The following is a 12,332-nucleotide window of genomic DNA, read 5'->3' on the forward strand; positions in this document are numbered from 1 at the left end:
TGGCAGTTGAGAAAATTCTAGAAACCAGTATTTGTGTGATAATATTAGGTTTGGAAGTCTAAGGTCACTCCCCATAGGTTCTTTCTTTTTAAATACCCATGTATGTTTGTCACTATTATTATCTGTGGACCAGGAAAGACTGGGAAAAAAAAACACGATGGTCTTTAAAATATGACTCTTGTGATCATTCAAGAGAAAGCTTTCTTCACACCCTGGTGACTTAATCTCCTGCTCTTGGAAATAGACTCAGTTTCCTTAAAATGGTCTTTTGGACTCTCTGGATTTAACATTTGTCCTCACTACAGGATTTGACAGGCCTGCTTTGAATATACATTGACTTTGAGGAATCTTTGGGGCTTTTTATTTTTAATGTCTTAAAATGTAACAACTTTAGGTTTTCTGTTTCGTATGGATTTTTTTCAGTTATGTAAACTATATATATCCTTATTCCAAAAAGAGTAAAGAAGTAAGTAAAACTTATTTATGACATCATGATTCAGATCCAACTACACTGAACATTTTGGTGAATGTCTTTGATTTTTTGCTAGTGAGAGAGTGCACATGTGCGTAAATGATGTGTGTATAAGTGAATGTGTAACACAGGCATCATATAAACTATTTTGTAACCTATCTTTTACAGTTAATGTAGTATAAAAATTCTGCACATCCTTCAACAGACTTGAAAAACTCAGTGTTCAATAGCTAACTCTTCATCTTGATGCTGAACTGTAATTCATTTGAAATTCTTTGGTTGACCATTTAGGTTATCCTTGGACACATCTTTAGTGATGCTTATAGGAGAAGCTTCTGAAAGTGGTATTTTTGGGTCAAAGGGTGTGCATATTTTTAAGGCTTTTGATATTGCTTGTCAGAGTTCCTTCCAGAAAGATCACACCAAATTTGTGTGCTGCCAGCAGGAGATGGCATTCCCTAGTTCCTCCTACCAGGTCCAGATCAGGCTTATCATCAAAAAACCCAAAGCATCACCAATTTCACTGTGAATTTTGTCTCATTGTTTTACATTGAATCTCTTCAGTTACTGATTAAAATGTATATTTCTTTCATATGCTTTCAGCCATTTTTATTTTTTTCTCCCTTACAACTCGCTCATTTCCTTTGCCCATTTTTCTATTGGATTTAGAGTGGATTTTCTAACAGTGGATTCATCTCTTCAAATCCCACATTTAAAGGGACACGAAGTACACATGGTAGAGATGAGAAAGTGGGGGGGAGGGATGTGTGAGAAGCGTGATCGATATCCAGAGTTTGCTGCAAGGATGGGGTGCTGAGACTTCTAGGTTGGCTGGACTAGGAGCTGAGGTCTGTGCCTGTATCTTTGGAAAGAACAACCATTCACATCAAATCATGTTTCCTAAAGATGCATTGAGGCCCCTTCAGCTTTTTTAAAAAAAATACTTCTTACTTTGAAATAATTATACTTTCAGAGGATTTTGCAAGGACGGGATGGACAGAAAGGTCCTGTGTGCCCTTCACCTGCTAATAGTTACATCTCATGTATATTTGGAGTGTGATTTCCAGACCTGGAGAACGACAGTGGTGTGGTGCATGTGTCTAGTTCTGTGTCCTTTTGTCATATGTAGATTCATGTAACCATCACTGCGATCAGATAGACGTGTCCTCCGTCATCACAGAGGCCCCCATGCTGCTGCCCCTTTATAGTTGCATCCACCCCTAACCTGGGAGGAATCTCCGTCTCACCCCTGGTGTGTTCATCTCTTAACTTGGTTATTTTGAGAATGTTCTATAAATGAAGTCATACAGTATGTGACCTTTGGAGACTGGTTTTTTTTTGGCCATGTCAGGGCTTGTGGGATCTTAGTTCTCTGACCAGGGATTGAACCCATGCCCTCCGCAGTGGAAGTGCAAAGTTCCCACCACTCGACGACCATGGAAGTCCCTGGAGATTGTTTTTTTCCACTCAGCATAAGGCCCTTAATATCCAAAGCGTCTCTTCGTATTGCTAAGTAGCGTTCCACCCTTTGACATTTTAACTTGTTTTTCTTACACGCATGTGTGTGTTGTCCTCCTCAGGTCACTGGGAAGATGGACGAGAACCAGTTTGTGGCTGTGACCAGCACCAATGCTGCCAAAGTCTTCAACCTGTACCCCCGGAAGGGCCGCATTGCTGTGGGGTCCGATGCTGACTTGGTCATCTGGGACCCCGACAGCGTGAAGACCATCTCTGCCAAGACCCACAACAGCGTAAGCCCTCTTCACGGCATGGACCCCATCCAGACCAGTAACAGTCTCAGAGAAGGACAGAGGCAGGAACAGTCCCCAGGATTTATGAAAAGAACTCGCTGTGATCGGAAGGAACTTTTCCCCAGGATATGTTATAACTTGCAATTTGCTGAGAAAAAAATAGCTCTTTCCTTTTCTTTAGTGAGGTCAACATGACCGTTAATTTTATCATCACTTTGGAGTACAACGGCCTGTCTATGGCTAGAAAGTCTCTATCTCTGGACCTTCAGAGCCTCTAGCATCATGCCTGGACCGCAGAAGCTTCTAGAAGTCAGGGAACATTCCATTTTAATAGTTTGGTGCATCATCTCTCCTGGCATCCCCTAGTGCAAGGGATTCAAATCAAACATTCAAATGTCCACTCCCGAGATGCCCACTGGGCACTTTCATTCTTTGAGGCCACTGCTTTCTCATTGTCAGTGTGGCCATACAGAAGCCTAAAAGGCAGATGCTCTTATGTCCTAAAGGCATGAATTGATTTGGAAGAAATAGAAGAAATACCCCTGAAGGCATTTTGATCAGGATTTTAGGATCTGTAGTTTTGGGGTATCTCTTGTCTCTTGGTCTAGATGGCAGAGCTTGAGGGTGCCCTGTCTTGGTAATAGGACCCTGGGAAAGTGACTTCATGGCATGTCTTGGGATTGTTGGCTTAGAAGAGGGGTTTTGACGAGGCCCCTGAGTGTCCTGGATTCTGTGAAGTCAGCGGGCATTAGATGGAGATGTAGATACCATTGGTTCTTCATTAAAAAAATTGTGTGTGTGTCTGTATAATATAGAAACGGCTAAAGGGAAAACTTTGGAAAAGAAACAGGTATAGGACAGAGTTTTTCATGTCAGAAACCTCTATGACTTTTTCTTTGGCCGATCATCACAGCTTATAGTATCTTCATTCCGTGACGGGGATTAAATGCCAGATCCTTAGCAGTGAATCCTAACCAGCAGTGACTCCTGGACCACCAGGGAATTCCCCTGTATGACTCTTGAAGTGAATTCTTAGTAAATGAAGAGGCTTTTTGAGGTAAACTTCTTAACTGAAAGCTGACTCAGTGAGGAATCTGACTCTAGGTTGCTCACTCCAGGTGTCCTGGGCCAGCAAGTATGGACGCCTCCTCCAAGGGCCAGCTCAGGGAGGGCTTCTGGCATTTCTCCAGAACACTGCTGGACTCTTAGCTAAATCCTAATCCTCTTTCCTATGTGGGCAGAGGGCCTTGGGCTGCACAGGCACCTGTGGGTGCTAGGTGGGTGGGTGCCTTTAAGGAAGTCTGCTCAGCTCAGTATTAATGGTGGATTTTCCCTTCTTCCCCACTGGCTGGCTTAGCTCCACAGCGGAGCCTGACAGCGGCCCCTACTGGTGACTTAAGTCACGACCTCCCCGGGGCCCATCATTGGCTTTTTTATGGGCAGGGATCCTAGGGTCCAAAAGGAGAAGGAGGCAGCAGAGGATGAGACAGTTAGATAGCATCACTGACTCACTGGACGTGATTTTGAGCAAACTCTGGGAGATAGTGAAGGAGAGGAAAGCCTGGCATGCTGCAGTCCATGAGGTCGCAAAGAGTCAGACACGACTGAGCAACTGAACAACAACGACAACAACAACCTAGGGTCCTGCCTTGTGAACCTACCTCTTCTTAAGCCTTCAGCATCACAGCTCCGTTTACCCTTTCATTTGGCCTTCTCAATAAAGGGATGGTATTATTATCTCAATCGGGAAGATAAATAAAACGGAGGCTTAGAGAGCTTAACTGACCAGTCTAACGTTACATAGCTATTTTGCGGTAGAGCTAGAATTAGAACCCAAAATTGTCCAGGGCTTTTCCCTGCCAGACTGTGTGTGCAGCCTCTTGGTCAGGGTCAGAGGGAGAAAAATGTTTCTCCCTTACAGAGTCCCCTTCCCAGAGGTAATGGAAAGAGCCGACTGGACTCACCGTGTAAGCTGCAGACGGCCTAACTAGGGCGCCTGCATGGGCAGCTCTTAGCCCTGCAAAGAGAGGATGTAGAGGGGTGATGATTCAATAAGACAGATTCCGCCCTCGAGACATTCAACAGCAATGCCCTGCCTTTACCTCCAGGCAGTCCTGGAGATCATGACTTCTAACAGTGCCTCTCGCCCATCCAAACCTCTTTAAGAGCATGTTTGTGCACCACTAATTATCTAGGAGAACACTAGCAGGGGGCTTTCCCCGTGTAATACAGTATTTCCTACCACGGGGCTAATTAGCTTTAATTTGGAGTATTTAGCTAACTCTTGTTGACAGCCCTGTTGCTACTAAGCCTCTGCTTGGATTTGCCCAGCATCCAGCCAGATGAGTCATTTTAGGAAGCATGTGTGGGTGGAAGTTATAAGGGTCTACACCTGGTAAACGATCAGGTCTCACTGCCTCATTGTTTGACAGAGTATGTGTGTGTGTTAGCTGCTCAAGTCATGTCCTACTCTTTGCAATCCATGGACCGTAGCCCACCAGGCTCCTCTGTCCATGGGATTCTCCAGTCAAGAATACTGGAGTGGGCAGCCATTCCCTTCTCCAGGGGACCTTTCTGACCCATGGATTGAACCTGGGTCTCCAGCATTGGAGGCAAATTTTTACCATCTGAGCCACCAGGGAAGCCCTTGACAGAATATAGGCTCTGAACACCCCAAGTTGTGACTGACCATTGAACTTGTGAATTTTAAGTCACTTAGAGCCATAGGACTTTTTCTTCCACATCTTTTAAAAATGGGAGGTGACCCATAGATCTTCTGGGTGGTGAGATCCATCTTTTTTTTCTTTTTTGATATGAACCATTTTTAAAGTCTTTACTGAATGTTACAATATCATTTCTGTTTCATGTTTTGTTTTTTGGCCACGAGGCATATGGGATCTTAGCTTTCCAATCCAGAGACTGAACCCTCAGCCCCCGTGCATTGGAAGGTGAAGTCCCAACCACTGGACAACCAGTGAAGTCCCATGAGATCAGTCATTGTTGGGCAGCTAAACTCAACATGTGCATCTCAGGATGTCTTTGCCGCTTGCAATCTTATTGGGAAAGTGCAATAAAGACCCAGACAGTGAATGAGGGATTTTCTAAATGCCTACATAATGCTGAGTAGTGGGCTAGATGATTTTGTTCCTTTTATTTCTTGTGATCCTAGCATCATTCCTGTAAAATGGGCTGTGTCCCCTTAGAGATGAGGCAGCTGAGTCTCAGAGAAGTGTGAGGGATTTGTCCAAAGTCATACAGCTGGCAAATGGCAGACCTGGGATGTGGACCCCGGGGCTGCTGGCCCCATGGCCAGGGTTGTCTCTGTGACTACAGGAGGGCATGAGAGGCGCTTGTGTAGACAGTTAACTGTGGGGGGACATGAAAGAGCTGGGACTTGATTCAGCCCTTCAATGATAACCTTTTTCAAGGTCCTTTCAGAGCAGACAGAATTCTTTCCCATATAACGCTTCTTGTGTTATCATCTCTACATGAGCCTTGCGAAGGAGGCAGGTGAAGACACTGAAGGTCTGAGGCAAGATTAAAGCTCGGAGTCATACAACTTCTAGATTTCAAACAGATCTAAGGTGCCACCAATTTTAAGATACTGTGTTTAGGTACTGCTATGAAAGAAAACACGTCCAGAAGGAGGAGTCTAATAGGATACTGCTCTAAAATGAAATGCTTTGCTGCCAAGGGCCAGCTTGTGCTGAGCACGGGATACATGAGAGCTGGATCTGCCAGGTACAGAAGGGATGGCAAAGAATCTTGCCTTTCTTGATCCCGGGTTTTGGTGCAGAGAGGGCAATACTGGCTTCTTGGAGAATCTGAATTGAAAGCTGGGGCTTATGCAAGCTGTGTCCAGCAGCAGTCCAGAAAAAAACAGAGGGTGAGATTTTCCTGTTATATTTTACAGGTTTGGGAACCCCCCAGGCCAGTGGGAAAAGCTGACTCCAATCCCCTGGAAGGGTTCAGCTTAGCCTAGGCTGACATTGACTGGGCAGCTCCATGTGCTGTGAGATACAGGCTCATTTCAGGGACCAGTGTCTTAGAACCGATGAAGGGCTTGGGGGCACACACTGTGGTCCTGGGAATCCATGTGCAGAGTTGGCTTCTTTCCCGCAGGTGTCTCTTCCTCTTATTCCTCCAGAAGCTTTCACGTTACTCCTTTGAGTCACAGAGCAGGGCTGTTTCGTTGCTGTTTTCAGTCAACCCCACAGGTCCAGTGTGAGCTGATGGGCCAGCCTGGGGCTTCTCCATGCTCACCACCCCTGCACTAAGCAGGCGATGTTGCTCTGAATGGCAGTGCATCAGCTCTCTTCACAGACTGACTCTTCAGTGCTGATAACCTGGTCCGAATCTCCCCAGAAGCCCAGCTGCTTTTTATGGATGGAAACTGTTGTTAGTTGCTCAATCGTGGCCCACTCTTTGCAATCCCATAGATTGTGGCCTGCCAGGCTCCTCCGTCCATGGGATTTCCCAGGCAAGAGTACTCGAGTGGGTTGTCATGGAGCTGCCTGTTAATTCTACAGGTCCAGGCAGCTGTACCTGTGAGCAGGACAGGCGTCTGGAATCTGGAGAAGGAGCAGTGGGGGAGCTGAGGCTGTGGGGTGGGGCGGTGACACGTGAAGCTTTTACTGTTATCGCAGCAACAAACTCACTCAAACAGAGACCCCAAATGTTTTCCAAGAGGGCACACAGATACATCCCCCTTTCACCATGAAAGGCTTGGAACCGAAAGGATGCCTGCCTTGTTGGGAAATTAAACCTCAAGCATTTTATCGATGGCATGTCTCTGGAGTTACCACAGTCCTTTCATTTAGCAACTTCAGTTTAACCACATCGCTAACTGATTGGAAAACCAAGCGAACCAGTGGGAAAAACGACTCGTGGATGGCTCATTTCAAGATTAAATTTAGAACTTGGTCAGAGAAGGCTTCTTGGGGTTTTAACCTGATTGGAGCCTGAGTTAGTGAGAGCAAAGTCACCGCTTATATGAGGAATCATTTTCTTATATTCGTGTGGCATTTGCAAACCCCTCTGCTTTTTTATATAACCTTTCTCTTCTGTGATTTTTGCCCCTCAATTTTGTGTGTGTGTGCTGAAACTCAGACAGAATTTAGACCTAGTGATGAAGTCCTGGTGAGTGGTCAGTTGGAGAGGGACCCCACCTCTGGGCTTTTCTTTCTTCTGAGTGATGGCTGGGCAGTGAGTACTGCCAGATTGATGAGATTTTGCCAGGACGGAGGGCGAATTCTGAAGTTTACTATGTTCCCTCCCTTTTAGTCTCTTGAGTACAACATCTTCGAAGGCATGGAGTGCCGTGGCTCCCCGCTGGTGGTCATCAGCCAGGGGAAGATTGTCCTGGAGGATGGCACCCTTCATGTCACCGAAGGCTCTGGGCGCTACATCCCCCGGAAGCCCTTCCCTGACTTCGTTTACAAGCGTATCAAGGCAAGGAGCAGGGTGAGTACCTCTGATCTTAGGAGTGGTTTCTCTCATGGATAAAGTTCAATTCCATTAACATGGAGCACCCTGAGTCAAACTGATGAGGTGAGTACAGAAGATTTAGGGAGAAGGGAAACATGGTCTTTTTATTCCTGGAATTTAGTATGCCAGTGGAGGAGTCAGGCATGTCTGCAGCCAGCCAGAGTAATGTGAGACTGCATTGTGTACTGTGATGAGGCTCAGAGGAGGGAACTGCTGCTGCAGTTATAAGAGAAAGTAACATGGGGAGAGGGCATTTTGAGTTGGGTCTTGAAGGTTAAGTAGAAGTTGAACAAGTCAAAGAAGGGAAACAAGGGAATTAGGTAGAGACAAGGTTATGAGCATAGAAAATGTAGAGTGTATTTAGGACGTGGTGAATGCTCTCCAGCACTGGTGCTTGAGGACCGTGAGGCAGGGAATGGGTGGAACTGTTGGAATTAAAGGTAGAGTAAGATTGGAAGCTCTGGGGCCAGATCTTGAACATGTGACCAGACCCTCTTCACAACATGTTTGAGAATTCCTACGAAGTTTAGGCTCAAGTGCCTTGGGAGAAAATGGGAAGAACTGTTCATCAGTTAAAAAAATTTTTTTTATATATTTATTTGGCTTCATTTGGTCTTAGTTGTGGGATCAAGTTCCCTGTGTGTGTGTGTGTTAAATTGCTTAGTCGTGTCTGACTCTTTGCGACCACATGGACTGTAGCCTGCCAGGGTACTTAGAATTCTCCAGGCAAGAATACTGGAGTGGGTAGCCCTTCCCTTCTCCAAGGGATCTTCCCAACCCAGAGATTGAAGCCAGGTCTCCTGCATTGCAGGCAGATTCTTTACCAACCAAGCCATCAGGGAAGCGCCTCATCAGTTTTTATGGGACCTATGTTAAGGAAGCTTTGCACTGGAGCTGGGGTGCTGGCTGCGTGCTGATATCTGTCCCTGCCATATTCTTCCATAGAGAGCCCTCCACCCCAAAATCCCACAGGGCCATCCTGGCACCTGTTACTTCCCCATCAGGCAGGTAGTTGCCAGGTAGGTATCCTCTGTGAATGTGGCCTGAGTTGAGGGTTCTTTTGTTTTGCAGCTGGCAGAGCTGAGAGGGGTTCCCCGCGGTCTGTACGACGGACCTGTGTGCGAGGTGTCGGTGACACCCAAGACGGTCACTCCGGCCTCCTCGGCTAAGACGTCTCCGGCCAAGCAGCAGGCCCCACCTGTCCGGAACCTGCACCAGTCTGGATTCAGCTTGTCTGGTATGGTTATGGCTGGGTCAGAGCCTGCTTCTGCAGGGCCTTGCTCCATGTTGCTGGTGGGGTGGGCATCACTTTTGTAGAAGAAGAAGTGGAAATGAATGATAGACCCATTCTCCCAAAGATGTAATTCACTAGAGATGTGATTCACAGCAGATGGTGGGTTGCCTTTCAGAATCTTGACATGAGTCTGTATCACATATAATGTTCTGATGGCTGCACTATGTCCAGGACAGTGTTTTTGTTGTTTCGTCACTAAGTCATGTCCCACTCTTTGCGACCCTGTGGACTCTAGCCCACCAGGCTCCTCTGTCCGTGGGATTTTTTAAGCAAGAATACTGAAGTGGGTTGTCATTTCTTTCTCCGGGGGATCTTGCCGACCCAGGGATCGAACCCATGTCTCTTGCGTTGTCAGGCGGGTTCTTTACCACTGAGCAGGATATCAGAGGACATTTTTTCATTGTATTATGTCCATCGTGGAAAAGGATATTGTGGTGTTTTAGGACTCTCCTCTCCCTCACAAATGCAGTAAATTGGAGTGGTTCAGCTTGTGGAGTCTAGAGTTTAAACAGCTTAACTTCGCAGCCCAGATGCAAGCTGTGCTTTGGTCTTCTCATGTGTAGAATGGGTATAATGGTAGTAATTATCTCTTAAGGTTGTTGTGAAGATTAGGTGATTTAATATACATATAAAATGCTTAGACTCGAGTCCTTTGATAATTGTTAGCTATTAGTCTGGATAAAATATGTGACATCAGGAAAGGTGAGAGGAAAAGAGTCCAGATTTAGAGCTTCCCTACTTGAACTTCTTTCCAATCCTTCATTTGGCCAGTGATTAGAAATCTTCTATTTTTCCAGCTCCCTGAGTCACAGATGTGTACCCGGATCTCTATGATGGGTTAAGGAAACAGTGAATTAGAAACTTTTTTTGGTCAGATATACTGGGTTTTAGAAAGGTGCCATATAGAGATTACCCATTTGCAAAGAATTTAAAAATAATGAGCATTAGTTTTTCCATAAAGTAATCCATGTTACATGATACTATCTGTACTGTCTTTCACCAGGCCATTCAAACATAAAGACCAGGTGGGATGGGGAAGGAGGTGGGAGGGAGGCTCGAGGAAGGGGACATGGGTGTACCCATGGCTGATTCATGTTGATGTTCAGCAGAAACCAGCACAATATTGTAGAGCAATTATCCTTCAGTGGAAAATAAATTTAATTATTACAAAAACAAAAAAAACCTCCCAAAACATAAAGACCATCATGACTCCTATCTTTTTCTAAAAATATATATTGAGGTGTAGTCAATTTACAACTTTACGTTTAATTTCTGCGGTACAGTAAGGTGACTCAGTTATACATAGACACATTCTTTTACATATTTTTTTCCATTATGATTTATCATAGGATATTGAATATATTCCCTGTGCTATATGTATGAAACTTAAACAGACTCACAGATGTAGAGGACAGACTTGCAGTTGCCAAGCGAGAGGGAAGGACTGGGAGTTTGGGATTAGCAGATGCAAAGCGTTACACATAGGATGGATAAGCAACAAGGTCCTACTGCATAGCACAGCGAACTATATGTTAACTATATATTAACTATATTCTATATTAAGTGATGAGTCCTATCTTTGATTACACAGAAGATGAATAGTGTTAGGGGGACAGAGTGTATCTTTGGAAAAGCCACACTTAATTGACCTACTGAGAACAGGGACAGGATGTAGTCTGAGTTGCTCAAAAGCCTGAAATGTGGTGTTAGTTTATATATAGTTTTACTTTTCAGGTAATGGATCCAACTAGCTTTTACAAGGACGACTTTATACCATCTGTGATTCTTAGGCCACTTGAGGCCCGTCCTTTTTTTGTGGCTTATCCTTTAAGTGAGGTTTTAGAAGGACAATGAATGGGCCGGACAGGTTTTCTCCTAAGCTGTGTTGTTTCATTGCAAAACAGAAAATAGAGTCACAGATGTGGAAACCAAGGGGGAAAGGTGGGGAGGGATAAGTTGGAAAATTGGGATTAACATATACACACTACTGTATATAAATTAGATAACTAATAAGGACCTACTGTATAGCGCAGGGAACGCTACTCAATACTCTGTAGTGACTTATATAGGAAAAGAGTCTTAAAAGGAATCGATATATGTATATACGTTAACTGAATCACCGTGCTGTACACTTAAAACTAACACAGCATTGTAAATCAACTCTATTTCAACAAAAATTAATTTTTTTAAAAAAGCCATGTTATTTTGGTTTAAAGCAGGGACCTGGGTAACTGTCTCTGACCCTCTGTCTCCTCTCCAGGTGCCCAGATTGATGACAACATCCCTCGCCGCACCACCCAGCGCATCGTGGCGCCCCCTGGTGGCCGTGCTAACATCACCAGCCTGGGCTAGAGTTCAGGGCTGCCGTCAGCGGGGGATGGGACACCTGAGGACTTTCTGAGACTTTCTTCCTTCCTCTTTCCTTCCTTTTTTTTTTTTTAGGAGCCTGTGATAGTTACTGTGGGGCAGCCAGTTCCTGGGGCTCCCTCTCGAGCCCCCACTCTCCGTCCCTCACCCGGAGTCACCTATTTTGCTCACCCACCTCCCTACACATCTAGGAATATCACACCCTGAGTCCACCAAGCCCGTACACAGAACCGCATCCAACACTCAGACATGCGAAACAAAGCAAATCACAGTGAGGGTGTTTCTCATCTCCAACCCGTGTTGTATTTGTTATCGTCTTCCTGGTCATCGGGGGAGGGGAAGATAAAGTGAATTGCCCAGAGCTGCCGTTTTTCTTTTTAAAAGTTTTAGCAGAGTTTTCTTTCTGGGGCTTAGGGTAGGGTGGGTAGGGGAGGGGGGAGATTTTTTTTTTTTTAAATACAAAATTGGAAAGCCTAATTCATTATTACTACAAGGGGTTTGAACTGGACGTCCTAATGATGCAATTGTGTAACCATCAAGCTGATTCAGGGTGGTGGGCAGACTCACCATCTCCCTCCTAAGAGGCTGCACAGCATCCACACTGCCATTCCATCGTCTTCTGGGTCAAGTGTTAATAAAGGAAAGGTTTTCTTTCTGGCCTAGATTTTTGCTGCAGATGAAGTCTTTTGAGGATTCCCTTCTCCTCTCTTTACCTCTCTTTTGCCCGCACTCTCTCCCTCTCGCCTTGTCATTCATGGATAGGTTCACATGTCTGCTCTTTCTTCGTGTTTCCTCCAGCGCTTGTCTCTGCCATGCTGTTTTTGTTTTTGTTTTCCTCCCATGATCTTTGCCAGTGACCAGGTCTGCCATTGTACTGTGGTCCTAAGAACCTGCCTGGAAAGATGTGAGCTTCGTCATCGAAACCATTGTAAGATGCTGTCCTAGTCTGTATAAAACTCGT

At 45.2% G+C, this 12,332-nt stretch overlaps 1 protein-coding gene across 2 annotated transcripts in view; it reads left to right on the forward strand.

Moving 5' to 3' along the window:
* Nucleotides 1-11,540, forward strand: part of DPYSL2 (dihydropyrimidinase like 2) — a 115,948-nt gene extending 104,408 nt beyond the window's left edge. For both annotated transcript variants that reach the window (XM_005684031.3, XM_018052355.1), the window contains exons 11-14: nucleotides 2,053-2,223; nucleotides 7,507-7,686; nucleotides 8,782-8,947; nucleotides 11,265-11,540. In XM_005684031.3, coding sequence (XP_005684088.3) covers nucleotides 2,053-2,223; nucleotides 7,507-7,686; nucleotides 8,782-8,947; nucleotides 11,265-11,356 — 609 coding nt within the window. In that variant the 3' untranslated portion in view covers nucleotides 11,357-11,540. The remainder of the gene's footprint in view (nucleotides 1-2,052; nucleotides 2,224-7,506; nucleotides 7,687-8,781; nucleotides 8,948-11,264) is intronic.

Source organism: Capra hircus, chromosome 8 (assembly GCF_001704415.2).
Source record: "Capra hircus breed San Clemente chromosome 8, ASM170441v1, whole genome shotgun sequence".
Classification (NCBI taxonomy): domain Eukaryota; kingdom Metazoa; phylum Chordata; class Mammalia; order Artiodactyla; family Bovidae; genus Capra; species Capra hircus.